The 27,968-nt window shown below is 43.4% G+C and overlaps 2 protein-coding genes across 3 annotated transcripts in view; both read left to right on the top strand.

The window, feature by feature from the left end:
• ift140 (intraflagellar transport 140 homolog (Chlamydomonas)) overlaps positions 1–6,154 on the top strand; it is a 34,829-nt gene extending 28,675 nt beyond the window's left edge. Inside the window, exons 21-30 of the mRNA XM_083788034.1 lie at positions 67–162; positions 291–423; positions 769–912; positions 1,472–1,600; positions 2,169–2,351; positions 3,127–3,333; positions 3,657–3,869; positions 4,195–4,361; positions 4,837–4,978; positions 5,085–6,154. Coding sequence (XP_083644160.1) covers positions 67–162; positions 291–423; positions 769–912; positions 1,472–1,600; positions 2,169–2,351; positions 3,127–3,333; positions 3,657–3,869; positions 4,195–4,361; positions 4,837–4,978; positions 5,085–5,297 — 1,627 coding nt within the window. The 3' untranslated portion in view covers positions 5,298–6,154. The remainder of the gene's footprint in view (positions 1–66; positions 163–290; positions 424–768; positions 913–1,471; positions 1,601–2,168; positions 2,352–3,126; positions 3,334–3,656; positions 3,870–4,194; positions 4,362–4,836; positions 4,979–5,084) is intronic.
• A 1,448-nt stretch (positions 6,155–7,602) lies between these two features.
• Positions 7,603–17,102, top strand: ccdc78 (coiled-coil domain containing 78). 2 transcript variants are annotated; one of them, XM_083786827.1, is made up of 16 exons: positions 7,603–7,698; positions 8,354–8,470; positions 8,956–9,087; positions 9,177–9,263; positions 9,375–9,644; positions 10,125–10,229; positions 10,622–10,672; positions 10,826–10,914; positions 11,556–11,634; positions 11,920–12,045; positions 12,264–12,469; positions 14,561–14,735; positions 15,320–15,363; positions 15,468–15,549; positions 15,718–15,818; positions 16,629–17,102. In XM_083786827.1, exons 1-16 carry the CDS (start codon positions 7,657–7,659, stop codon positions 16,759–16,761), a joined length of 1,839 nt encoding a protein of 612 aa, XP_083642953.1. In that variant the 5' UTR covers positions 7,603–7,656; the 3' UTR covers positions 16,762–17,102. The 2 variants fall into 2 exon arrangements, with proteins under 2 accessions (XP_083642953.1, XP_083642954.1); XM_083786828.1 differs by lacking the exon at positions 11,920–12,045.
• Positions 17,103–27,968: the final 10,866 nt, after the last annotated feature.

The raw sequence follows: 27,968 nt of genomic DNA, 5'->3' as shown, positions 1-27,968 counted from the left end.
GTGTTGGCTGACTATGGTTGTATTTGGAGGGTTGTCCAACTGTGAGTGTGGGTTTATCTGTTTCAGCTTTGAGAAGTCGGATACCCACAGGTTTGAGGTGCCCAGGATGCTCCAGGAAGACGCGTTGTCTCTGGAGATCTACGTGAACAAAATGAAGGACAAGTATGTCTGGGAACGCTAGAGACACATTGGTGCAATCCTTAATTTACGTTATGATTCAAATGGTCAGGTGATTAATCTTCATATTATGAATGAAATGTATAAAAACGAATGATGTCTCATCAATCCAGGAACGTCTACAAGTGGTGGGCCCAGTACCTTGAAAGCCAGTCAGACATGACTTCAGCACTGCGTTACTATGAGTATGCCCAAGATTACCTCTCCTTGGTCCGAGTTCACTGCTATGTGGGGAACATTCAGAAGGTGACTCACTGGGGGAAGATTCTAAGGTGTTGAATGTGTAGCCCCCAGCCAAGACCCAGCCCGCAACAGCCCTGCCAATCGGGCTCAGCCCTATTGGCACGACAGGTTGCGCGTTGGTCTGGCGAGTGGGAGGCCCGGGTTCAATCCCCGCTTCCGCGCAATGCTACAATGCATTTAATACTTTCGAAAGATGATGTTCTGCTGCTCGTTTGAGTTCTGCATTGTGTGTAAATAATACTGAACTGAAAGGTCGAGATGTGAAATGCTTCCATGCAGTGATGTTTATGCATCACTGTATGTGATGACGCAAAGGTGTGATGATGGCCTATACCACTTATTTGCCAGGCATCTGAGATAGCCAATGACACGGGCAACAGGGCTGCTTCGTACCACCTGGCCAGACAGTACGAGGGTCATGATGAGATCAGACAGGCGGTCCACTTCTACACACGAGCCCAGGCCTACAACAACGCCATACGGCTCTGCAAGGTACACTACTAGCTAATTATATGCCGTAACGTCAACACAACGTCTAGATGTACAGTATTTGCAAAGGTATCCTGTTATTATTTGACCATGATATCTCTTGACTATTGATTTTAAAACTCACCGATATATTATATAATCATCCCATCCAACTCTTTAAAGTCTACTCAGGCTTTTGTGAACATCAAGTTGCTTGATTAAGTATTTAGATATTTTATGACACTCCCTATACAAACCCAAATTACACATTTTTACTTCAAAGTCATGTTTTGTTTTTTTCGTCACCAGATGAATCTGTCATAATTAAAATGGAGTTTGAATTAAACTGCATTTGTATAGGAAGGCGTTGTGTCTGATAAAATGTATATAAAATATCTAAATACTGAAACAAGCAACTTAAAAAATGCTCACAAAAGCCTGAGTAGACGTCAAGATGACCCCAAACATGAAAGTGAGATATCCCTTTATGCTCGCTTTCCTGCATCTGTGTCTTTCTGCGTCTGTGTGTTGCTTGGCAACCAATCTGCTAATCTACTATGTAATTGTTACTTTGTGTGAGCAGGAAAATGGCCTGGACGACCAGCTGATGAACCTGGCTCTGCTCAGTAACCCAGAGGACATGATGGAGGCAGCATGTTACTATGAAGAGAAAGGTGACCACATGGACCGGGCGGTTGCACTCTACCATAAGGTGTGTCACAAATCACAATGCTCTGCCATGTTTGTGTGTCCTTCAGAAATGCATGCATTCTTAATCCTGCCACAAGGGGGTGATTAACACCCCCTTGTTGACCAGCTAAACAAAACCACTGACCTGAGATCAGATTCATACGAGGTTTCCGCCGGACACACACTGGTCTGATGAACCCATTCTGACCTGAGATCAGATTCTAAAAAAATGTCAGTCGTTCTTCAATTTTTCAAAAATAGCAGACCTACAAGCTCGTATCGCGCCACTCGGTGGCGCGATATGAGCTTGTAGATCTGCTATTTTTCAATAGCTAAAGCATAACGTGATGCTGACACCAAAATGGGTGCCCGGTCAGAATGGGTTAAATACACCTAAGAACTTACGAACAAAATTAAGGATGCCGTCATAGTTCAGTTCTCAGCATTATCTAAATATTAAAAACAGAATGCTGTAAATGGTAAATGTCGTGGTTCTGCCTATGATTCTTGTATGCATATTCTTTTTAAACTACAATCCAAAGGAAAACAAATTGGCTGGTTTGGATTTACATGCCTCTTTTCTGTTTTAGGCTGGTCATGTGTCCAAGGCACTGGAGTTGGCCTTCGCCACACAGCAGTTCTCAGCACTGCAGTTTATAGCTGAGGACCTCAATGAGAACTCCGACCCGGCTCTCCTGGCACGATGCTCGGACTTCTTCATTAAGCATGACCAGTACATGAAGGCTGTGGAACTACTGTTGGCAGCCAAAAAGGTAGGGTGTGTGTGTGTGTGTGTGTGTGTGTGTGTGTGTGTGTGTGTGTGTGTGTGTGTGTGCGTGTGCGTGTGCACGCACAAACGTAATTGTCTAGCTCATCAAAGCTAATCATTTGTTTAGTGTTTGTTCAATAAAAGTGGTGTGTCCTCCATCTCTCCAGCTCTTTAATAAACAGAAAATACATTTTCATGTGGGTTCACCAATTTCATCCACTAAGGATATAAACCCCCTTCATTAGCTTAAACTGTATATTATTCCAATTTTGTCTGCTCATTCATACTTTGTTTCATCACTTCCTATTTCATGTATTTATCCTGTAGCTCGTATGTGTTCTCTCTCCTAATTGGATGAAATTGGTATACTGACCTGAAAATATATTTCCTGTTTACGGAAAACTGGAGAGACAGGGAGACCCCTGTTTCTGAACAAATACTCTATAATAAATTGTTGTTATTAAGCTGTATGTAACCACTTGTGGGTGGTTGTGCGTATGCATACATACAACTTCAGTCATGTCTGTATCTCTGTCTCTGTTAGTGATGTGATGTAACGAGTACAAGTAAGTACAACCTTGAACCTTGTTGTTGTCGTGCACACATGCACGTATACGGTATGTATTTATGTGTGTGTGTGTGTGTGTGTGTGTGTGTGTGTGTGTGTGTGTGTGTGTGTGTGTGTGTGTGTGTGTGTGTGTGTGTGTGTGTGTGTGTGTGTGTGTGTGTGTGTGTGTGTGTGTGTGTGTGTGTGTGTGTGTGTGTATGCGCCATGTCAGTATCACGAAGCCCTGCAGCTGTGTGTGGACCAGAATCTGACAATCACAGAGGAGCTGGCAGAGAACATGACCGTAACCAAAGAGTCCAAAGACTTGTCCGAAGACGCCCGCAAGGACCTGCTGGAGAGGATAGCTGACTGCTGCATGCGCCAGGGCAATTACCATCTGGCCACCAAGAAATACACGCAGGCTGGCAACAAGCTCAAGGTAAGATGGTGTCGTGTGGTGAATACCAGTAGAAAGGTGTGCAAAGGTGTCTCTCCACCTGTGGTACATTAGCACCCTTTCCAACATTAAAAGGTTGCGCTTAACTAAAGCAATTGATAGCCTATTAAATGTATTAGATTCCACATAGCATTCATGTGTAACATTTTTAAGCTGCCTATATGTGTACAGAAACACGCACACACAGCCACGCACGCACACACACACACACACACACACACACACACACACACACACATTTATACACGGTATAAATATATACCATGTACAAACACCATAAATATTTCTTATTTAATTTGTAACAGGCCATGAGGGCTCTTCTGAAGTCAGGCGACACCGAGAAGATCATGTTCTTTGCCGGGGTGTCTCGTCAGAAGGAGATCTACATCATGGCGGCCAACTACCTGCAGTCTCTGGACTGGCGCAAGAACCCAGACATCATGAAGAACATCATTGGTTACTACACCAAAGGCAGGGCACCGGAGCTGCTAGCTGGCTTCTATGAAGCCTGTGCTCAGGTGGGACAGCGTCGTATTCAGGACAGATTTTTCAAGTGCCTGTTTATTTTTAAGAACCCTTTCCCAACATCTGCCTCTTGTTTTGTGTCCTCTTCTAACACATAAACAGGAAATTACGTTTATTTTGGATTTGTTTATGTTCATTTCCTATTTTCCTTGCATGAGCAGCATGTTGTGACCCTTTGTAATAGTTTATATTGTACATAATACTCCTACCAGGTTTAGTTAAATCTAGTATAGAAAGCACTTAAAATAAGTGAGTTGTATACATGCTTGAGAAATGCATTTAAAATAAGAATGTTTTCTATTGTTCACCTTCAACCAGGTTGAGATTGATGATTATCAAAATTATGAGAAGGCACTTGGTGCTCTGACGGAGGCTTATAAGTGTCTTTCTAAAGCCAAGGGTCCTAACCCTGGAGAACAGGAAGCACGAATGGCTGACTTGCAGCACAAAATCACCCTGATCAAGAAGTTTGTCCAGGTTCGCAGGTGAGAGTATAAATTATTTCAGCCTTGTTTCATCACTGTAAATGTCTTTACTCTCTTTAGGGATAATTACTACCAATCCAAAGCTAGTAAAAAAAATCACACCCATGTGAATTGAGGGGCGATATTATTATCGTGCATCATTATTCCGGCCAATCAGAATTTGCGTCCTCACCTTCGTCTTCAATGTTTGTGTTACGCAATGTTTGTGTTTACACAAACACTCAAAATTGTCCATACATTGTCATTGGCATTTAATGTTTGTGTAGGACAAATTTGTGCACATACACCAAAAGCTGGACATACAGTAGGATCGCTCCTCAAAAAATAAATCCAAAGATAGTAAGGCGCAAATTAATAGATTGAGACCAGAAGTAAATGCGTAAAAGTGTAAGCAGTGGCCTCAATCAACCCAGTACTCTGTTACTTATGGACTGTTGGCGAGTTGTATTTTATTTATTTTTCTGGTTATCTCCAGATTGTATGAGGAGGACCCAGGTGAGGCAGTACGCCTGTGTGAGGCCTTGCTGGAAGAGGCAGAGTTGGACCCAGCTGTCCGGATAGGAGACGCATATGGCTTTCTGGTGGAGCATCACTGTCAGCAAGGCAGCTTCCAAGTCGTGAGTCTGTCAGAATAGATATTGAGACTAAATGAATCCAGCCCACTTCGAGTGGTCAAAGGCGTACAGTAAGTTCCAATACTCTTTCCCCCTCTGTGATCTCCAGGCTTACCGTAAGCTTGAAGAACTGCAGAAGCTGCAGCCCTCACTGGATGTGAGTTTCCACGTCACCCAGCCCAGCCTGGATGCGTTGCAGCGGGCGGTGGGGTTACCCATGGGACGGGGACACCTTCCTGGACGGGCGGATCGCAGGGACAGTGGAGGAGAAGAGGACGAAGTGGAGGAGGATGAAGCGTTGGAGTCTCACCAAGGCAATTGACTCAGAGACATTATTACCCCAGCAGCACTGTGGCTGGTACAACATCACAGCTACTAGCTAAGGTCTTTTTTAGGATTATATTTTACAAATTTATTTTTTATACCGACATTGATAGAGAGACAGGACATGTGTGTGAGAGGGCACATGTCCTGGGGATGACATGCAGTGAAGAGCCTTGGGTCATATTAAAACCCGAGCAAACGACTATAGCCTTATTTATGTGGTATGCACTCTTACCAGGTGTGCCACCAGGGATCCCAATAACCTTTTTTAACAACCAGCTTCAAATGACGCTAAACACCATCCCACAAGGCTCAAAAGGTTAATCGGAGCCATACATTTTTCATAGACTATATATTTTGTATTATTAACAAACTTTTTCTATGTGTAAAGAACAAGTTAAGCCCAAATATTTTGTATCTAGAAGAAGGAAATGTGATTTCATGCAACTATTCAGTTTCTATTCAGATTCTGTTTTAAAGCCTGCTGCTTGCCTTAAGCAGACTTGAGTCTATAATGCTGAATAATTTTCTTCTTTGCAGCTGAAATTCATATTTGATGTGCTCCCCAAATGGTGACAATTCTGTACATTTGAAGAATGTATATATTTTTGTATTTATGAACTCAACAAATTATCTATAAAAAGGGGCGGGACCAACAATTTCTATGAAATATTTTGCTTTTGATAATGTTGCATTTATACTTTTTGTGCATTTGCACAAAGTTTCCACAAAACTTTCAAGATTAAAAAGAAATGTTGTGTAGGAAGAATGGTAATGAATGTATTTATTATTATCAAAACATTACAAAGTCTTTACAGTAAACCTACAGCAAAGCTCAAGAGAATGGGGTAAGTCAAGCCACTTAGTAAGACAAGTAAGACGTGCAAACGCGGGAAGCGAACGCAGCTCGTAAATTGCAATAACAACAATTAGAATAAATTACATACTTTTTTTTTCTTTTTAGTTAGTAATTTTTTTAAGTTTTCTACTGTGTGTGTGTGTGTGTGTGCGTGTGTGGTTGTTTGTGTGTGTGTGTGTGTGTGTGTGTGTGTGTGTGTGTGTGTGTGTGTGTGCTACAGCTGCGCCCTCTGGTGGCAGGCTGGTGGTGTCACAGCGGGACACACACAGACATGATCTGCAGGGTCTCATAGTTAGTGCTCATTGCGTTCGCAATCACTGCGTTCGCAATCACTGCGTTCGCAATCACTGCGTTCGCAATCACTGCGTTCGCAATGAGCTACCCCATGTTTCAAGGAATCCAGAAACAGAAATATGCAGTGCCATTTATAGCATGCGATATTAGTCTGTCCTTTATTTTTTTCAGATTGTGGCTACGATGAGCAACTGGATTTGGGGTTAGTTGACCCTATATTAAAGTGAGAATGAGAAAATATATATTTCTTTAAAAATGATTGTACACCGCATGGCTTTGTATTCAAAACATAGTTTTACAAAATCCTATTCTATAAAGATTTTTAAATTAAATAAAACTTATTTGTTTCTCAATCCATATGTTGATCCTTCCCCACCCGTCCTTCCTCTTTGATGTCTACCTTTCGACTGATACCCGTCCATTCAAACTCTAAGACGGGCCCGCCCCAAAGTTATTCGTGCAGCCACGTCCGGCAGCCAGCGAAAACTAGAGTTTTCAACATGCCCAAAACTTAAGGCCCGGCCCTACCTGGACCTTCATCAAACCCTGTACACTCAAGACACTGCCCCCGCTGCCGCCTTATACCATATTCTATATGTTGATCATGAAACCTTGTACACACAAGACACCCTCCATATATGGCCAGACCTCATCAAACCCTGTACACTTAAGACACTGCTGATATGTTGATCTGACCTCATCAAGGGTAGGTCTACAGGGTAGGTCTACACTCAAGACACGCTCCATATAAGACTTGGAAGCAAAAGGAATGCCCATAGCAGATGTACCCATCATAGGGATGGATGCAGTGTAATTAGGAGTCCTAATTGGCGGAGACCAATATTGGAAAATGGTCACAGGAACAATGGAGAGACTGAATGAAGGACGTTTGCAAGTGTATTTGGATGGCTGGTGCAAGGAGAAGTCACCACGCTAAATATCATAACTGAAATTGTGGACATTGAAGTGATGCACATCAGCGTCGGAGAGGAACAGGCACTGTCAGATCAGTTACGCAACTTTTGGGAAATCGAATCCCTTGGAATCCACATGAAAGAAATGCATTCTGAGAAGGAAGACATGGCAGTGTATCCCAAGCCGTGCATATCCACGGATATCCCAAGCCGTGCATATCCACAGTTCACAAGCCGTGCATATCCACGAATATCGTGCATGCCTATTCCCACTATAGGCTGTGGAAGAAATGCCACTTGACAGTTTTCAAATTAGCCTCAGAAAACATCAGGTAAGTGATGACACCCATTGCAGAAATCTGCACGGCGTAGCACCTGGTAGGCTAATTATAAAAGCCTAACTTAATTTGCTCACTTCTTCATCGCAGCTCACTTCCAATATATTCTATATTCTGGGCTAGTGTGCTTCCACTGAGATAATTGGACTGCTTGAATTCTATATGGCCAGTACAGAATTCATAAAAAGTAAGCAGGGGCTCGCAACCAGTCTATGCTCGCAACTCACTTTAAGATGCCCCAAACTTTATTTAGCGACAGGCAGGAAAAATATGGTAATCATGACCATCATTTTATGCATATCAGAGAGTCTGGGACTCTGGGTCCATTCTTCATGCAGGACAAGTAGACCTAACAAGTTTAGCAACCAACTGTCGGCACACGAGGGCGCCGTTGCAAAGCAAATAAGGGCTCGGGTAGTCATCAGTGATTTCAGAAGAGGTGCACAGACTAGAAGGAAAAAGGATTAAGGAAATATTTAATATTTAGTAGCCTACGATTCTTAATTGCACACTAATATGGCTATAACCATATAGGGCCTATACCTTATGATACATGTTACAATATGCAACGCATGTGCATTGCTATACTATTAGTTTACCCATGGTTATCAAGGACAAAGAGTCATGGCAACATTGTTGGTGGTTACAGTGCAACAAAAGAAGCGGCCTACTGCAAATGATTCCATCAATTAAGATGGATTCTCTTGACCCTCGACCAGCACTTACTGACCTCCAAGAACGAATTAGGTCTTTGACTGAAGAAAATGTAAGTGAACTGTGCTGCTTCACTTGATTGATTGAAAGCTTTATTAACAGATTGGATAATTACAGTAGGCCTACATTTCAAACACAACTCAATACAAAACTGTTAACTGTGAACACCTAAAAGCATTACACTTGTTTACAATAATTGAACCATGTTCAATTCATCAGAACATTTGGATACTATGATACACACTTGAATATGGTTGAATATGGTTCTCCCTACAATGTTATTGCGTTATGATCACCTTATGAAAGATGCTGTACTAGGCAAGTCATAGTGCGCAACAAAAATACATATATTTTTTTGTTTACCGTTGTCATTGTCAAATATTTAGAAATACAGCTTATTCTATCTAGTTGTATCTACAAACTGGGAAAAAAATGTTTTGCATGTAGCCCACCTACTAGGCTTAGCCTACTGCCTCCTACACCATGTGCCAATTGTGCCATATACAAATGCTGCCAAAACTGTTTCAAACAATGTAGGGTCAGTTGCGTGACAAACATGAAGTCCTTTTTACCAAAGTGGGTTACTTGGAGAGCAGATTGGCCCACATGGCTGCATCCAAGACAGACCTGTCCTCCAAACTGGTGCAGAGCGAAGAGGAAAAATTGAAGGTAGCCTATACTATATCCTCCCTTCTTGTAAGTAGCCTATGCTGTACCATCTCACATCTCAGAGGAATTAATCTTGACAAATGTTTCAGATATCAAAGGAACTTGTGGAAGCCAAAATTGAGACCAATAAACTTAGAGAGCACTTTGAGGAAGAGACCTTTGTGTTGAAAAACAAGGTGAACATTTACTTTACTTTAGGCCTATGATTCAAAAGGCTATGATTTATTATTGTTGTTGTTGTTGTTGTTGTTATTACGATGATTAATTATTTTAACCCCCACGGTCAGATCTTGAACCAAGAAGGCGTGATGGCAGAGCTGGGGTCGGAGCGGGCCACGCTACGCAGGGAGCTCCAGTCGGCCGAGGCTCGTCTGCAGCTGTCGGAGAAGACCGGCGGAGACCTGAGGGAGGAGTACGTGGCCCTGAAGGGGAACTACCTGGCTCTGGCCGAGGCCCACGAGACGGAGGTGGCCCACGGCGAGGAGATGAGTGCTGAGCTGCTTGACCTGGCCCAGACTCAGGACACCCTCCGTACGCAGCTGGCAGTGGCGGATAAAGTACTCGCATTTTTTATGTACCAATACATACTGCAATATAGAGGTACTCTTGAAGTAAAAGCCCGGAATTCAAAATGGACCCCAGTAAAAGTACAAAAGTATCGGCATCAAAATGTACTTGAAGTAATGAAAGGAAAAGTGCTCATTGTGCAGAATGTCAGGTGTTTAAAGTTTTCAAATGTATAATAATCTTTTGAAATTAGCCGATCTACAAGCTCTTTTCAAATGTCCGAATGTCTGAAATATTTAATGTGGCTGTTTTGCAATAATATCAAAATCTACAAAGTAACTAGTAACTAAAGTTTTCAAACAAATGTAGTAGGCCTACAATAAAAGTGCAATATTTGGAGCCGAGATGTACAATTTACAATTTATCTGAAGTAAAAGTATCGGAAATTGGAAATACTCCATTACTCCAAGTACAAATACCTCAAAAGTTTGCTTAAGTAAATGTACTTGGTTACTTTCCACCACTGGTAGCTGGAGCAACATCAGCAGAGCGTGAGGGCCTCCACCCAGGGTCTGCATGGGGAGCTGGACCGTGTGAGATCCCTGGTTAGCCGCATGTCACACAACAGAGTCAAGGTATTTATATCCCTATTGTTACTATTTTTGGCATTAGCTATAGCGGATAGACAGGTAACTTTGTATGTACTGTATTTGTGGATTTGTATTTTGTAATAGAGTAGAGCATATGCCTTTCATGCGGAAGGTTGTTGGTTTGAACCCTGCCTGGGGTCGACGTCAGCAAGGGCATGCGGTCGCAACGGATTCGGAACACCAAATCAAATGCGTTCAGATCTGAGCCAAGTCTCCTGAGGAGGCGTGTCTGAAGCCTGTCCTGGGTATCCGGACGTAAAAACAAATCCACGTACTAGAGTAGTAGAATAGGAGTACAAGTATATTTGGACTAGTACTATAACCGCCACTCTGTCTGCAATTGAAATTGCAAACTCAGACTTGTTGTTGTTTGACAGCCAGAAGACCTGGCAGCATTGGACCAAGAGCGAAAAAGTATGGAGAAAAGTGTGAGTACTTTGGATATAAAACAGCTCAAATGGCACAGTAGTCACTGGTCAGTCAGCAAGCTTAAAATGTATTTTATTGACAGTGATAGCCTAGCCAAATCATTATCTTCAAGTAATGAAGCCTCTTGCTGTTTATGTTTTCATATACATTAGCTGCTTGGAAACCAGGATGAGATCAAGACCATGTTGGAGAAGATGAAGAAGAGCTATGAGGAGCAGCAGGAGAAACTGGAGGAGAAAGTGTGAGTGGGAAATAAAAGTCTATCATTTACATTTATACAGAAGACAGAGTGGGTGGCAGGGTGAGCTGAGCTGTGATTTGTCTACTATTGTGGGAACAGAACTACAGAGAAAGATACAGACAAACAACGTTCTAAATGGCTAGGCCCCTTCGGTACCATGCCATAAGAATACAAATAAACCAAGGAGCAGTCAGAAGGCATCCTCACTGAGGCCCTTCAACAGCAGTGATTGACATTTTGTAAACTCATCATTATCTTGTAATCATCATCATTCCAGTTCATCACACATGGTTGGGAAGATTACATGCAAAAGTAGTCAGTTACAAGTTACCTGCAGGTAATTGTATTCCGTAGCGTAATTTAACATTTAACAGTGTACTCTTTTGATTTCTGAGTAATCTAATGTACAGACAGTAGTCGGATTACGTTATTTAATGAAATATCTGTTTCCAATTCCATTTTGAATGTAACCTTGAACCCAACCCTGCCCACACACATCTGCTGTGCGGTTTCCTCTCCCCTTTGATTTCTGTTCTATGGCCTCTCTCTCTGTGCGTCTGATGTGGTTCTCTGTGGTTCCTCCTGTGATGTGGTTGTCGTTGGAACATGGTCACTGCTCTGTTGTGGTTCTGGTCATTCAGGGTGGCCATGGCTAAAGAGCAGTGGGACAACAGGAGAGCTATACACAATACCCAGCAGAAGCTATCAGAACAGAGCACGGTGAGTGCACTGCACGCAATCCCCTTCCACATACAAACATCAGTGGTCATTTAATGCCACGGTTGTAAATAAATCTAGATTTTAAATTAATAATGCTAGGGGTTATATTTCTACACTTGATTGTAGATGTTATCAGTGCCATCTCAGTGCTCTAAATCCCTTATGTAGAAAGTCACATTACTGCTTGGGAGAGAAGGTTGGATAGGCTACAGATAATAGTTGGCTAAAACAGCTGAATCAATGTACAGTAGGCCTAATGTGCTGGCTTGTATGTTTCCAATGTAGGCCCTAATGTGCTCTCAGAGCCAACTAAAGGAGGTAGAAGAGGAGAACTCAAAACTGCAGCTTCAAATCAAAGAGCTCAATGAGGAATACCGCACAAGACTGGTGTGCTATTTACAGGACTTAGCCGTAAGCACCACACACACACACACACACACACACACACACACACACACACACACACACACACACAATCCTGGAAATAAGCTGTCAGACCTCCAGCGTGGTTACTGGTTACATTTTCCTATACCCTAAATACATCCACATTCATCCCTCACAGTATGTCCACCACCAGTCTTTGTCAGCCCACAGCCATCCCAAAACATCTGCGTATGTCTTTCATCCAGGAGTACATGGACGGCTTTGGAGCGGAGACGAGGGGGAAGGGCCCTGCGGAGAGGGGGAAGATGAGGGCCTTTGTAGACAGCATGCTCCAGGATGTGCGCTCTTCCTACAGAGCCAGGGAGGAGCAGCTAGCCACGGCCGCTCGGTCCTACAAGAAGAGACTGCAGAGGATGACCAAGACGCATCACGCCCTGGTCATCGCGTACAGGTTTCACTTCCTAGAAACGTTGTGAATAGACCCCTCTACACAGACTGTGACTGCGTTTACATGGACCCTAATATTCCACTAATAATGTGGGTAGTAGTAGTTAGAATACAGATAGAAAAAAATGAAAAATCTGGCACCACATATTGCATGTAAAATATAAATATGTTCACTTCTGATTGGGCTATGGAAACACAGATCACTTAAGTGTCCATGTAAACCATTAAATTGGAAGTCATTCTCTAATCAGGATGATTTCAGTCAGATTGGAGAAATACTGAAATAGTGTTCATATATTTTCAGTGTGATGGGTTAACACACAGCTGAAGGCAATAACATTAATTGGGTGTTATTCTGTGCCAGCATGGATAGCTAAACTTCATACTGCCACAAAGAAACACAAATGAAACACATCCACCTTCATTACTACCTTCAGCTACGTTTACCTCGGAATACGTCCAAAACCAATCTTTTGTAGATAGTAGGTAGGAGTAGGCTACAGTACATAATCTCATTGAACACATGTACTTTTTGCTTTCTCATACAGTATGTATATGACACCCGACAGGGTGCATGTGTTCGGTCTGACGTACTAACAGTCCGACAGGCATTAGTCCAACACCCTACCCCAAGCCCTAACATAACCCTAACCTCACAGGGAAGCCACAGGTGAGCTTGAACCGGCAACGACATGTGTCGTGTCGGACTGTTGCATGTCGGACTGTACGTCGGACCAACGTATGTGCCCCCACCCTACAGTACAGTAAAAAAAGCTAAGCAGGCTGTGACGGCGCGGTCTTCTCTCTCTCTGTCTCACTCACTCACCTGTTGGGCGGCGTTTCCCCAGCGCGACACCACACTGACCACAGTATTTTAGTTTTTGCAAATGGCCTGAGTTAATTCTCCTGCCTGTCTCAGGTCAGGTCAGAGAGAGAAGGAGTAGGACTCACTAGGCTGCCTGGGCACCTATGTATTGTAGACATACTGCAGCAGAGCTAGCAACACCAGATGCTGGATTGGTGATTGTATGTGATTCGTAGTGCCTGCGTCAACAAATTAACTCATCTGATTACAAACGGCATCCCTGTCTAGAGTTTTATATGTATACAGTATGCACTAATTGTCTCCACCAGGCCGAAGGCCTAGGGGGAGAGTATGTTTTGCACTCCGTCCGTCCCTGTGTCCGTGTGTCCGTGTGTCCGTGTGTCCGTCCGTCCGTGAGCAGCTAATCTCCGGCACCGTTAACCCGGTCGATGCCAAATTTTCCACACACACTCCCTGGATGCCAACGATGAACCTCTGCCCCAAACTTTCCAGAACGGCCTGTTATAGCGCCACCAGGAGGCCGCTTTGTGCAAAAAAAGTTTTTGCACAGTACACCTACACATTTTGTCCAAACATCACGCAAATTGGTACACAGTCTCTCTAGAGCCATTCAACGAAACCCGTCTTTCAGATTTCTCAGACTCCATCCTGATTGGCTAAGATTGGCTTCCAAAGTTCACAGGAGTGCTCAGTTTCAAACAAAATGCTGCAAATCATCAACACATCGCGTGATTTCCGTGAAATTGTGCACCCACATTCCCACTAGGCCCAGGACGAAATGCCACATGAACAATTTCAACTCAGCCTCAAGGTGGCGCTATAACTGGCCGAAAAGTGTTTTTACCTCTAACTGCACGGATCTGTGGATAACTTTGTATGCCAACTCCCTAGAGGCCAAGGAAAAACCTTTGTCTGGAATTTTTCACATCTGCTCTTTATAGCGCCACCAGGAGGCCCACATATGTAAAACACATTTTCTATTATTACTCCTTCAGATTTTATCCACATTTCACGCAAATCGCTACACATGATCTCCATAGTCATGTGATCAAGACAGCTTTGTTTGATTTCTCATATTCCATCCTGATTGGCCACGATTGGCTCCTACAGTTTTCAGGAGTAGCAAATGGCCACAACTCCTCAACGCAGCGTCCGATTGCGATGAAACTGTGCACGCATATTCCCACTAGGCTGAGGAAGAATCCTGGTGGAGACCTGTGCCGATTGGCACTTTATCTAGTTCTTGATGAATCCTTTTCTTCCTATTAGGGTACAGAGGGAGCAAATCTTGTCTAAGCCAGAGACTGGACTGGACCCTGGTCCCCCAGAAGACCACTTCAGCCTGGAGACGAGTGAGCTGAAAGACGAGACAGAGAGGGAGGTGCAGCGACTTCGGCAGGACAAGGCCAGACTGGAGGGTCAGCTCAGATCAGCCCAGGAACAGGTAGAATTAAAAAAGACTGACGGACTCCTTTGAAGTTGACTGATCTCTCTCTCTCTCTCTCTCTCTCTCTCTCTCTCTCTCTCTCTCTCTCTCTCTCTCTGTTTTGTCTGCTGTTTGTTTGTGTTTGAAATGAGGGGGGGGAGGGGGTATTTGGTTTTCTTTTCAGAGAACAAAGACTTCTTATTAGGGAACAAAGACCACCTTAAATGATGAAGGCAGTATTTGTCTGGAGGATTATAGGCTTTATTGCAAAACTGTAACTCCATTTTATTTGTTTCCCCTTTGAATTAATAAAAAGTTCATTCCTCAGGCTAATGGATATTGTATATCCTGTTGCCGAACTCCCTTTGAAATGTGACCATCCCAACTGCCACTTCTATAGTTTTGGTGATGTGAGGGAGGGGAGGGGTAGAATTCGTAAATGTAATGAAGACATAAAAAAACAAACATTAACTCACTCACCATCATCGCATTCCTGCGTGTGTGTGTGGGGGGGGAGGGGTAGAATTCGTAAATGTAATGAAGACATAATTTTTTTTTTAACTCATTCACCATCATCGCTTTCCTTGATTATTATTTTTCAGCAAGTTGCCCCCAGAATTCCAGTTCAAACCGTTGGCTTTCACAAGTGAGTAGAATTTGTATAGGCCTACCTCAGTGGCTTTCAAATGTATCTACTGTGGCTGTGGAGACCAGGTTCTACTGTATGATCAATGTTTCAACCTCGTCTAGGTCAGGAAAACCTGGGCACATATGTGAGGAATCCTGGCTGGACATCAGAAAACAAGTACAGGACATCACAAATTCCACACTGGTAAATGCAAATTGTATTCTTGATTGAGTTAATTTATTCTTTCCTGTAGTGTTTGGCACTCAGCATTATAATACTAGATATATTTCATGTAAAGTGAAGCTAAGACGAGAGTCACGAGACGCAAAGTTGATATGATTTATGACGAAGACACTGTCCTTGTTCAAACAGGGAGGTGTTGAGAGGGAGCGTGCCCAGCTCATCACCAGAGCGACAGTTGCCGAGGCGCAGGTGTTTGAACTGCAGGACTACGTTGATAACCACCTGGGCAGGTAGGGATGACGTCACATGTCAAAACCTCCCGAAAGACCGCTAAGCGTGATTTATGCTTTGTTATATGACTGTGTAACTCAAAATAACAGTTTTTAACGTCAAAATAGTTTTTTCCCGATGTATTAGGGCCGTTACATTAGGGTTGAGCAATTAACCATCAATATATTAAAAATCTATATTTAGAAACAACTGACTTAAGTATGTGGTACTTAGTAGGTAATCAAGAAGCAGTTTGTTTGATATACAGTATATATAACACACACACAGACACACACAATGAGGAGTAAGATGGAAATGGGGAATTCACACAAGTGACAGTTATTATTTATTTCTTATATAGACAACGAATTGACACAACATTTCAAGTAGATTTTTTTTATAATCTACTAAATCAATTCGTCTGATTAACCACTTAACCCTGTTTTATAGTCTACTTAGTTGTACAATGGTGGCATATACACAATAGTGAAAATAGCTCACAATGTGTTGCCGAACTTGCCGTGTTGTGAACTTGTAGATCAACTATTTTCACAAATAATTATGTTATTGAGTTGATTGTCATATCGCCCCGCCTTACATTCCCACTGAGCAAACGTCCGTCTGAAAATGGGTTATAACTGGTCTAAAAATGAACGTTTTTTTTTGCGGCCTAGGCTTTCATTTTTAGACCAGTTATAACCCATTTTTAGACGCCCATTTAGACGTATTTTAGATATCTGATATTATAGCCTGAAAAATGCTCAGTGGGTTACCTGACAAAGTATACATTGGACTTTACACTGAGCATGGCCATTGGCCACTACCTGCAGGTACAAGCAGGAGATCACGCGGCTCCGCAGAGTGCACGGGGTGGAGGAGGCGGGCCGCGCCCAAAGTGCTGAGGCTGCCACCGCCTCACTGACACCACGCCGATCGCTTAAGAAATCCAGCTACGAAATCTAAACCTGCATCCTTGCAAGCAAATTGTAATGTGTTATACTTCATACTTACTTTCCAGATAAGAATCTGAATAGGAGAATATTGGAGACTATGGCATTAATTATATTGTTCTAGATCAGAGTTCCCAAACTGTAGTGTCAGTGTGTGCGTGCACCCCCTGTGGTGCGCTTTCTAGGGGTTGCGTGACATGAAAAGGCTAATGGTGGTGCTATGATTTTATTTTTATGGGTTCATATATGTGCATTATATATGCACTGGATATAGGAAATATACAGGGTATCGGGTATGTCTCTATAGCTTATGCGACATACCGGTATGCATGTGGCCAATGTCGAATAATTCATCACATATATGTTGGACATATAAAAATATATATATGTTCATATATTTCATTTCCATGTGGGGGGGGGGGGTGTCAGCTAGGTCGGGAGGTAACAGGGGGTGCACAGCCAAAATATTTTGGGAACCGCTGAATCTAGATGATCAGAATAAAGACAATAGCAGTCTCCACTGAACACAGGTTACCATGATTATGTTCAAGGTATGACTGCTTGCATTAAATGTATGTGAAAAGAAACATGCTATAATTTATTCATTAAATAAACCTGAAGACTAAACCCACTAAAAATACAGAATAAACAAAGAACAGGACAGTACTCTCTTAATATTAATAATAAGCATCATCATCATCATCATCATAATTCATTCATATTGGAAGGAATAACTTCAACAATTACAACAAGTTTAAAGATGAGGGCATTCTTATTTTTAAGGGCATCATAATTATTGTTCATGCTTGTAATGTTTAAACACCACCACTGGGTGGTGCTCATGATGCTGGGAGGCCCCATTATGAAAGGGCCCAAAGAAATCTGGTCTTGAGAAAGAAATGTCTGGAATGTTTGCAAAGCTTATGTCAATTTCACGAGCTCTGGAGAAGAAAGCACACTGACAATGAGGGGTCACCCTGGTGACAATAATGTCATTACATGTTACCCAGGCCCATGCGCTGACTGTGAATGCTCTCCCTTCTCAGTGCCGTGATGAGAACTGTGTCTGAGTGTCTCTGTGTCCCCGACAACGAGGGCGCTCCTAAAACGTGCCTTCATATTCATGACATTGGCGGTGTTGTGAAAAAGAAAAAAAATGCACGTACTCGTCCTTTTAAATCCCCTTTAACTGTGAAAGAACGCTGGCATTTGTCACAGCACCGTGGTCTCAGATTCTCCATGCCGCAGTTTACCACTGACATAACCTTAAATCAGCCTGTGGCCGTTAAAAGCATCAGTGTATTCTATTGTTAATAAAAATGGGATCTTAAAGGTCTCTCCTGCCAGATGAGAGCTGTGTTGTAACCTGCATTAACAGCGTAGTGGTGGAGAAGACTAAATGGTGAGGCTGAGAAAGCCTCAGAGAGAGAGAGATGGAAAAGAGATTCATATCATTCACATCATTCAGCCACCCCTCCCCAAAACCCCACGTTCGGGGGGCATGCCAACTGTGGGAGGCAGAAGAGGGGAGTCGTGTATGTGTGTGTGTGTGTGTGTGTGGGGGGGGGGGGGGGGTTAGGGGTGGAAAGGAATGGGAAGTAGGATTTTGTTAGTAATGTATTACACTCCCAGGACCCCTGGGAAACGGTGGTGGTTTTGGGGGTGTGTGTGCAGTCTGGGCCTGTGCCAACATAGTCACTGTGCCAAAAGAGCCTGGGCACTGGGGACCACTCCTCCTCACACCGGCAGATCTGTGGGAAAATCCAAAAGCAGGTTGTTGTTGCGCCCCACAAAGACAGTGAGGCAAGGTCCCCACACAGTTCTCAAATGCATTTGGCTGCGTGCATAAAAGTGAATGCCGTACTATAACATAATGAATAGGTAGTGGCACTATCAGACACAGACATTGCACTCGCAAATGCACAGAACTGGAAACTTTCCCACACAAGTATGAGCGCACCGATTCATTGGAAATGTTCTCATGTCCTTTCTTTTTTATTTGCGTCCACTCAGTTCAAGTTCATGTCATGACACACTGTCCTCACTGTGTTTCCGTCTAGTCTGTCACCCTCTCTCGCCAGCTCTTAACCTACAAATCAAAATAGAAGGATTGGATTATAAATTAAAGAATGTTGCACTTTCAACCTGGCATTCCTATTATGGACATGGCATGTATTTTAGTCAACCATTTTAAATAGTAATTTTCATTATTGTAATTGTTTTAACTTTCTTTTATTTTTTTTATTTTTTTTTATTACAAAAACTTATATTCAAGATCTACAAGCTTACAACACATTGCATTAAAGTTTGTACATGTACTACATTCAATATTCCTTATATAATAGGGCTTTAGGTTAACTAGTTGTTCAAATTGTTATTTGGTCTTGGTTTTCCTGGACATTGCCGACAACATGCAAGTTATTGTATGTCAGTATTTTTTCCATTTTCCATTCAGTTCATAAATAGTGCTGCATTTTGATGATTGAAGGAGTAATGAAATCGATCATCAATACTTGAGAAACATATTCTTAAATACCCTCTGAACCACAACAGGTAGTTCTATTCGTTTTATTATTATTGAACTGAAAAATGGACAGTCAATCATTAATTTGTTAAAAAGTCTAAACAAAATCGTACCAGACCAATTGCTTGTTAAGAAGAACATTCTGTTCTTTCTCTACTTTTCATTCCAGTCTGGTTTTAGGGGACCAATACATTGATTTTGATTGATTGAAGTTTGTATTGAGAAAGTGTGCATGCATATACATGAACAATGACCAAACATATGTAGATATGGTTGTTTTATCTATGTTTTTAATGTTGTTTAAACTGCTATAACACAAATCGTCCAGTTTGGGACAAATAAACATTGACTGTGACCTAGCTTGATATTTCCATTGAGGTCCTTTGAGTGCAAATATACAGTAGACCTACTGTACGTGGAAGTTGGAACTGGAAACTGGGTGCCATGTGTTGGGGGTTGACATACAGACATTAGGAAAAGTATTGTAAATTCATACATTTTTAATATACTAGTAAAGTAAAAATGCTAATAGCTGTTAATTTAACCATATAACCAAATCAATCTTATAATCTGTACTTAGTCTACTCTTTTCCCCCTCTACACCTATGAACAACAACACATCCCATTGCGACGCGTTATGAGCTTGTAGATCTGCTATTTTCGGCAAGAGTTCCCCCCAGAATAAACATGCTAAGGTTCAAATGTTTAATTCTGAGAATGTAACTTTATCTGTCAAGTTTAATTTTACTGTGTTTATGAGTTGGTCTGAGGATGAGAAGCAGGGTGATGAAGAGGAAGTGAATGAGTTGGTCTGAGGATGGGAAGCAGGGTGATGAAGAGGAAGTGAATGAGTTGGTCTGAGGATGAGAAGCAGGGTGATGAGGAGGAAGTGAATGAGTTGGTCTGAGGATGAGAAGCAGGGTGATGAAGAGGAAGTGAATGAGTTGGTCTGAGGATGAGAAGCAGGGTGATGAAGAGGAAGTGAATGAGTTGGTCTGAGGATGGGAAGCAGGGTGATGAAGAGGAAGTGAATGAGTTGGTCTGAGGATGAGAAGCAGGGTGATGAAGAGGAAGTGAATGAGTTGGTCTGAGGATGAGAAGCAGGGTGATGAAGAGGAAGTGAATGAGTTGGTCTGAGGATGAGAAGCAGGGTGATGAAGAGGAAGTGAATGAGTTGGTCTGAGGATGAGAAGCAGGGTGATGAAGAGGAAGTGAATGAGTTGGTCTGAGGATGAGAAGCAGGGTGATGAAGAGGAAGTGAATGAGTTGGTCTGAGGATGAGAAGCAGGGTGATGAGGAGGAAGTGAATGAGTTGGTCTGAGGATGAGAAGCAGGGTGATGAGGAGGAAGTGAATGTGAATGAGTTGGTCTGAGGATGAGAAGCAGGGTGATGAAGAGGAAGTGAATGAGTTGGTCTGAGGATGAGAAGCAGGGTGATGAGGAGGAAGTGAATGTGAATGAGTTGGTCTGAGGATGGGAAGCAGGGTGATGAGGAGGAAGTGCCTCACATGGTCTGTGACAGCCTGCTGGTGAAGAGGGGCCTTTGTTTTAGGAGGCTGACGCCTAATTGATATGGGCTTAATGAGAACAGGCCGGCAGAGAGAGAGAGAGAGAGAGAGAGAGTGTGTGTGTGTGTGTGTGTGTGTGTGTGTGTGTGTGTGTGTGTGTGTGTGTGTGTGGGGAGGGGGGGGGGGGTAACCTGGGGGTTGGATGGCCCAAACATAATTGGAACGGACAAGCCTTGTGTAGACTGTAGAGGAGTGCAGAGAGAAGGAATTTGTGAGAATGACAGGAAAAGGAGAGAGAGTGGGTGTGGAGCAAAAGACAAGTCGACCATGGATGCAAGGAATTCACACACAGTGGTGGAGGAATCCAGTGTGAGAGGGAAATGTTTGCAAGATCATGAGAAACAAGCGTAGTTACAAGGTCAAAGTGAGCGTGAAGTTCAATGAGGACATTCCCATGGAAGAGTAGAACTCTGTAACATTGTCCTACAACGCTGATGTATATTTTATTTTTGTTTAATTTTTTTGATTACTATAATGCTCTGTGTGGTTGAAAGCAATCATCTGTGAGTTAAAATACTCTTACTGGATATGTACCTTGAACATGAAGATATTTAGCTAGAAGCATTGTAGAAAGATTTTCTTTTTTTCCTTTTTTCTTTTTGTGAACCAGTGCCAAGAATGGATAACTGTCTCTTTTCTGCGGCACCTGTCTTTTCTTTTCTGAGGGGGCTGTCTTTTTCACCCCCTCCTTCAGTCCTTATACAGTCTGCGTCTATTCATGCAGAGGGTCTCCAGCTCCCTTCCAGACAAACGTTCAAGAAATGAAGGCTAGAGAAGCATTAAGGGGGAGGGAGGGGGGGGGGGCACAGCACTTCAGCAAGTTTCTGAGAATTAGGACTTAAAGCATGAAGAGAGAGACGGAGAGACAGAAGGAGAGGGTGACACTTATTCTGGGTGCTGGTGCATAGGGTGAGAGAGAAAGTGGAATGATGAAATGGGTGTTTGTTTCTTGAGAATTCTGACGACAGGAGTAGGGGAACATTAATGGGAAGACAGTGAGAAATTGATTTTGTAAAATAAGACCTTATAGCAGTTGGAGAGAGGCCGGAACAATGAGAGAGGGGGTGGGGAAATAAATAAAAAGCAAGGCCAGGAGTGAATACACAGGAGGCTGTGCTGAGAAACAATAGACAGTATGCTGAGAAACGGAGAGGGAAGACTTTTCAGTATTGGGCGAGAGAGAGAGTGGAGCTAGTGAGAATGAGGCTGAGGGGGGCACCCAGGATGAGTGAGGGGAACGGAGCGAGAAGGAGTGTGTGTGTGTGTGTGTGGGAGGGGGGGGGGGTCGACACAGCCCCCTCTGCTTTCCCACACTCGGGCCTGTTCCCACAGTGGACCCTGCTAATCCCTGTCTTAATTGGGAGAGAATTCCAGCGCACATGTTCCCCTGGAATGAGTGGAGAGGAAAGAGGGAGAGAGAGTGAGAGTAACGGGAACTCCTGACACCAAGAGGGGCAAAAGCAGCAGATATGTACGCAATCATGATGTTTAAAACGACGTGCCACCCAACTGTCAACACGTATGATGCTTGAAAGGCCCCTGCGGTTCCTCTGTATGTCTCTTCCAATGCAGTTTAATTTTTTTTAAATGTGTTGACTGTTCTCGCAGGGCACTTAGCATCACTTAGTCACATTCCTCTTGGTCTTAAGCATGGCTTTTACACTGGTTTATTTTTTTTTGCTAAATTAACAAATAAAGGGATCAAGTGACTTCTGTGACACTGCTACACTGACTGTGGTACAGTATACAGTATTGGGTCTGCCCCACCCCACCCACCCCCTGTGTCTTGCAGCACCAGATAAATCTGCTGAAAAATACTATCCCGAAACCACACACAGAAGAAAGAGCGAGAGAATAAAGGAGGGAGATACTAGAAGCTAAAGAAACATAACAAAAAACTGTGATTGGCAGTTTCGTTCCTGCCTTCCTTCGTACCTCAGGGACAATTTGGAACAACAGACACAGCGCAAAACGTCTCTGAGGAGGTAACATAAGACGGCGGGCCTGTGTGGAGCGAGAGAAAGCACAGGCACAAGCTAGAGTAGGCCTACAGAGAGGACAGTGAGTACTTCGGTATTACAGGATTAGAGCAATGAGGTGAGGGGGGGACACTGGAGCAAGTGGCAGAGAGCGAGAGAAGGCTTTGAAGGGGGATTGTTCTGTGAAGTTTCTGCCCTTTGTGCAGACACGCTGATGGGTTTTTGTCTGAAAACTGCCATCCTGTCTGTTAATTGCCAGGTTTAATGGCCCAGGCACGGACAGGTGTGTCTCCCTGTTGTGGATGGACTCTCTGCCTACAGGGCTTTATACCGTGGCATGCAGTGGGCACGGCTTACATCAGCTAGATAAGAAAGCCTTAGAGAGAAAGAATGGAATAGTCTTTGTATGACAAATTACTTGGCTGACAAGAGCAGTGTTTCAGTAACACTTGGCCCTGTAGGAAGATTTTGATAGTGTAACGAAAAAAGAAAACGTATACAGTCAAGAAATATACGCTTCATTACACCCAACATAGTTTATATTGGTCACTTTTCTTTAAAATGTTCATTTCTGTAATTAAAGTAATACAATTTTAAAGGTAGGATGAATATGAAAGGGGTATAGAAGTTGAAGGCTGATATTCTTTCACAGTATTCCATACTTTGATTTGATTCTAGGTATAGGCTACAGTTAAAGACATCAGTGTCTGATGATCTGAGGGGTCCAGGCAGTAAGCAGGTCAGAGATGTATTCAGGAGCAAAACCATTAACAGATTTGTAAACAATAAGTTGTATTGAAATAACTAGACCGTACGTGCCCGCCGCAGTCGGCCACCGGCCTACTTGGGAACCTAATGATATACGTTGTCATAGCACCCGTTTTAACTGTCAGCCGGTGTCCCACATGGAGATGTGTGTATGTGCCTGTGTGTGAAGACTGCAAACTGAAAAGTGTACTTGGCAATCAATTCGGCCCACTGGCAGAGCCTGATTGGTTGAGCCAGAGGCAGAGGTTGGAAATTGCACAGTTTTTGGCCTCATTAGGCCCACTGGCAGAGCCTGGCCCAGGTGAAAGGAGTTGGCCTCATTAGGCACACTGGCAGAGCCTGACCAGAGCCTTTTGTGGTGGTTCTGGAGAACCGTGGGTCCGACCGACTCGATACCTGGCACCCTGTGGGGGTGTGGAACGTGTGTGTCGAATGTGAAGTCGGTGGGTCAAACGGTTCTCTTACAACCATACACACACACGTACGCAGAGACGGAGGCCCAGGCCTGGAACATGTTTCTTTCATTGTCTGTCAGCATGTCACACTATATGCGTAAATCTCCAAATCCCGACTTTCTCTCCATATAATTTACTTTACCATTGCTCTGGCGACTTGGCAAGTCCTGCACAGAAAATAATAGCAGAGTCAGACCTACAGAAGTGTCGCGTCCACAACCAGTTGTGAGCTTGTAGAGTGGCTATATTTTCCAGGTGTATAATAAATGTCACGTTATAATGTAGGCTAATAAAAGTTCACGTGCGCACATTGTCGGCATGCACTGTGCAGGCACAGTGACAACAGAATGCAGTCAAGGGTGCGCCCTTTATTACCTAAACAGGAGAGAGATCATGTTCCATATAAGCGCACGGCGACCCACTGTATACTTTCGTCACACCAACCACGCTATTTGATGCAATTGCATTCACAGATCTCTCTCTCTCTGCACCCCCTCTCTCTCTCTCTCCCTCCCTCCATGACCATGACCATGAAATGGAGAGCAAAATACAGCATGAGAATATAGTTCCACGCTATGCACACACAACGCATAGACTTGTTGGTGTACTGCGCGCAGTGGCATTTGGCCTGGGTCCTTATTGGTAGGTTAATATCCACAGTTTATCTGTAGCGGTCCGCAATTAACCTATATTGTTCAAGCTTCGCACTCGGCACCAATACAAATGAAATCACCAGTCCACACTGGACTAGTAGGCTGATATATTTATTATTGGATGCAGCAGAGCAGAGCCTTCTCAAAAGCTCCGTTTCGCATGACTACACAGATCCACTGATCCGGATATTTTAGAAAATCTTCACTTATTTATCTGTTTCCAAAAAACCTCCGTTTGAGTGGCCGAAAACGCCATTTTGCGTGTGGCTGAAAGGCCCAAACGCACAAAAAAATTTGCCTTTTGCAAAAGATCCATATATGTGTAGCCTGGGCCTAAGAGACACCCTGACCAACCTGTAGGAGTATCTAGTGCAGTGATGCTGGGCTTCTTACCCTCGAACACAGCCAATTTCATTGGAGTGGAGTTCCCAGCCAAGCTGGATGAACTGCAGAGGATCAAAGAAGAACTGATAGGTGACTGATAGCTGAATGGTTAAGGCACATACAACATGTGCTCTAATAGTAACCGGTTTCAGACTAAACTAGAAGAAGTGCCCCTCGGGGCACAGGTCTCCACCAGGCCAGGTCAGGTTGTGGCCTCCTTCCTGGTAGCGCTATAATAGGCCAATGTGAAAAGGGTGCCATTTCTTCTTACGCCTTTGATGGCAATTTGATGATTTGAGGAATTTTGTTCCAAAAATATGTTTTGCAAAAATCTACCTGTTGGTGGCGTTATAACAGACCAATGTGAAAAGGTGGGATATAATATATTCAGTCAATGGGGATTGAATATGGGGAAGTGGACACACAGAGATGGTGTATACCGATTTGCGTGATGTATGGATCAAATGTGTACGAGTATTATAAAGAAATGTGTTTTGCAAAGGTCTGCCTCGTGGCCGTTCTGGAAAGTTTGGGGCAGAGGTTCGTCATTGAAATCCAGGGAGTGTGTGTGCACTGTGCAGTGTGGCATTGGCCGGGACAACGGTGCCGGAGATTAGCTGTACACAGACGGACGGACACACACATGGAAGGACGGACTGAGTGCAAAACATACACTGTCCCCATGCCTTTGACCTGGTGGAGACAATGATAATAGCAATAATAGCACACTTGAGAGACCAGACTGAACGGAACCATTAACAATATTCAATACGTCATTTGATGAAAAATCAGAACCTACTGTGTAATGAGTGGAAGAAAAATGAAAGAACACTTTTAATGTTTATTTAGGGCAGCAGTTAAACAAACATTGACGACGTGAGACGTGTAGAATCTGCTTCACAGAAATATGAATATTTTTTCTTTTATGAATTTATTGATTTAATCCAGGCGGATTTACAAGCACTTGGCACCATGTAGTGTATGGTCAAAGGGAAGCACGCACATCTAAAAACATTCTACAGGTGCAAAAGATACGTACACGGTACACTTGTCTTGATCTCCCAGGCACTTTACTGTATTTGCAATGAAAAACCTACGTTTCAACCCTTCAGGTATCATCCCTGACGAAGACCAATAAGGGACGAAACGTTATTTCTCTGCAAATAATGTGTGCGAACTGCGACGCTCGAGAGGCATCCTAACCAGATGCCCGAACCAACTAAGCTGTCTCCTTTTCAAGCGAAGAAGCAGCGACTACTCCGAGTCTCTCTCGCGTGACTGAACTTCTCACCATATCTCTAAGGGAGATGCCAGCCACCCGTCTGAGAAAACTAATTTAGGCCGCTTGTATCCGCAAAACGTATACTTTCTTATTCTTTCTTCACACTTCATGAAGTGTGGGTCATAACTCATAACTCACACTTCATGATCATAGGTGAGAGTAGGAACGAAGATTGCTCGGTGCAGATCTTTGCCTTCTGGCTCAGCTCTCTTTTCGTCACAACAGTGCGGTACAGAGACTGCAATACCGCCCCTGCCGATCCGATTGATCCGGCTGATATCTTTCTCCGTCCTCCCCTCACTGGTAAACAAAACCCAGAGATACTTAAACTCCTTCACCTGGTGTAATATCTCATTCCCTACTTGGACTGCACAATCCATCGGTTTCCTGCTGAGAACCATGGCCTCAGATTTGGAGATGCTGATCCTCATCCTAGCCGCTGTACACTCGACTGCGAACCGGTCCAGTGAGAGCTGAATTTCTTGGACCGATGGTACCATCAGGACATCATCTGCAAAATGCAGTGAAGCAACCCCTGGCTCACCGAGCTGTATACGATCTCCACCACGACATCGCCTCGAGTTCCTGTCCATGAAAATCACAAAGAGGATGCCTTTCATGACAAATGCAAAAGGAATGCCTGAGGAAGGTCCGGGGGGACCTAAACGTTGCTTCATTAAATAGGAAAATACTCATGTACCGAGCAAATGCACAGTGTGCCTTATTGCTTTCATTGATGTCCACAGGCCTACGCAACTGTGCATAGTACGCCTGATTTCTAGGTGTGCAAACGTTTTCTCCTACAAATGCAAAAGGAAGACATTTTATGACTTGTGAGAAAGAGAAGGCGGAAGGGAAGTTTGCGCTCTAAACTCAAGGCTTACTCTAGGGCTGAAACAGGTGCGAGAGGCCAGAATGAAAACATCATCAACACAGTGTTGATGATGGTCTCAGGACTGAAATGTCACTTTTTGCACTTTTTAAAGTTAAGACTTTTTGTTGTGTGCAAGCCCCCTTTTATTTGCTTATGGGCAAATCAAATTCACATTTGATATAACGCCTGTCTCATATGTTAGGTATACAAATGTCTATAAGATAACTTGCAAATGTCCTACAGTAGCTTAAATGTTCTGTCTATTATCTACGGCCAAACTCACTTCAGAGTGCACACTTTAATCTCTCCCTCCCTCGCTTACGCTGTACGATTCTGATCCCACACACCCTGACATATTTCAATGACACTCATAGTGGTCTAGTATGATGTCATCGTTTGGAAGGTTTTCTGTCCTTACCCCCTACAGGGCTGTCTCAACACTGGGATTCCTTCAGAGGATGGCAGCTGTACTCATTTGAAATAGACGGATTGGCAGGGCCTTCCCTGGTGGGGGTCGCAATTCATTCCCTCTGTGTTTCCTTTACAATACCTTTTTTTGGCGGGAAGGCACCAAAGACGCTTGCATTTCCACTAACTCGTGTTTCTTTGTGGGAACCCCCTCCCCAAGTCGTGTCTCTCCCGCCTTTACACTGGTGTAAACCATGTCCACCCTGCCTTGATTGATTTTCAGTGCACTTTTTGGAAAGGGATTACAGCCATCTGCAGGCTCTTG

Source organism: Protomyctophum parallelum (genome assembly GCF_964188405.1).
Source record: "Protomyctophum parallelum genome assembly, chromosome: 17".
NCBI lineage: Eukaryota > Metazoa > Chordata > Actinopteri > Myctophiformes > Myctophidae > Protomyctophum > Protomyctophum parallelum.
The sequence above is the reverse complement of the archived record's forward strand: the minus strand, read 5'-3'. Positions and strand labels throughout refer to the sequence as shown.

Excerpts from the sequence above, each read along its gene's own strand:
- ccdc78 (XM_083786827.1), top strand. The coding sequence starts at position 7,657 with ATGCCACTTGACAGTTTTCAAATTAGCCTCAGAAAACATCAG. Across the intron at positions 9,088-9,176 it reads GCGAAGAGGAAAAATTGAAG|ATATCAAAGGAACTTGTGGA; the intron begins GTAGCCTATACT and ends CAAATGTTTCAG. Across the intron at positions 15,550-15,717 it reads ACATCACAAATTCCACACTG|GGAGGTGTTGAGAGGGAGCG; the intron begins GTAAATGCAAAT and ends TTGTTCAAACAG.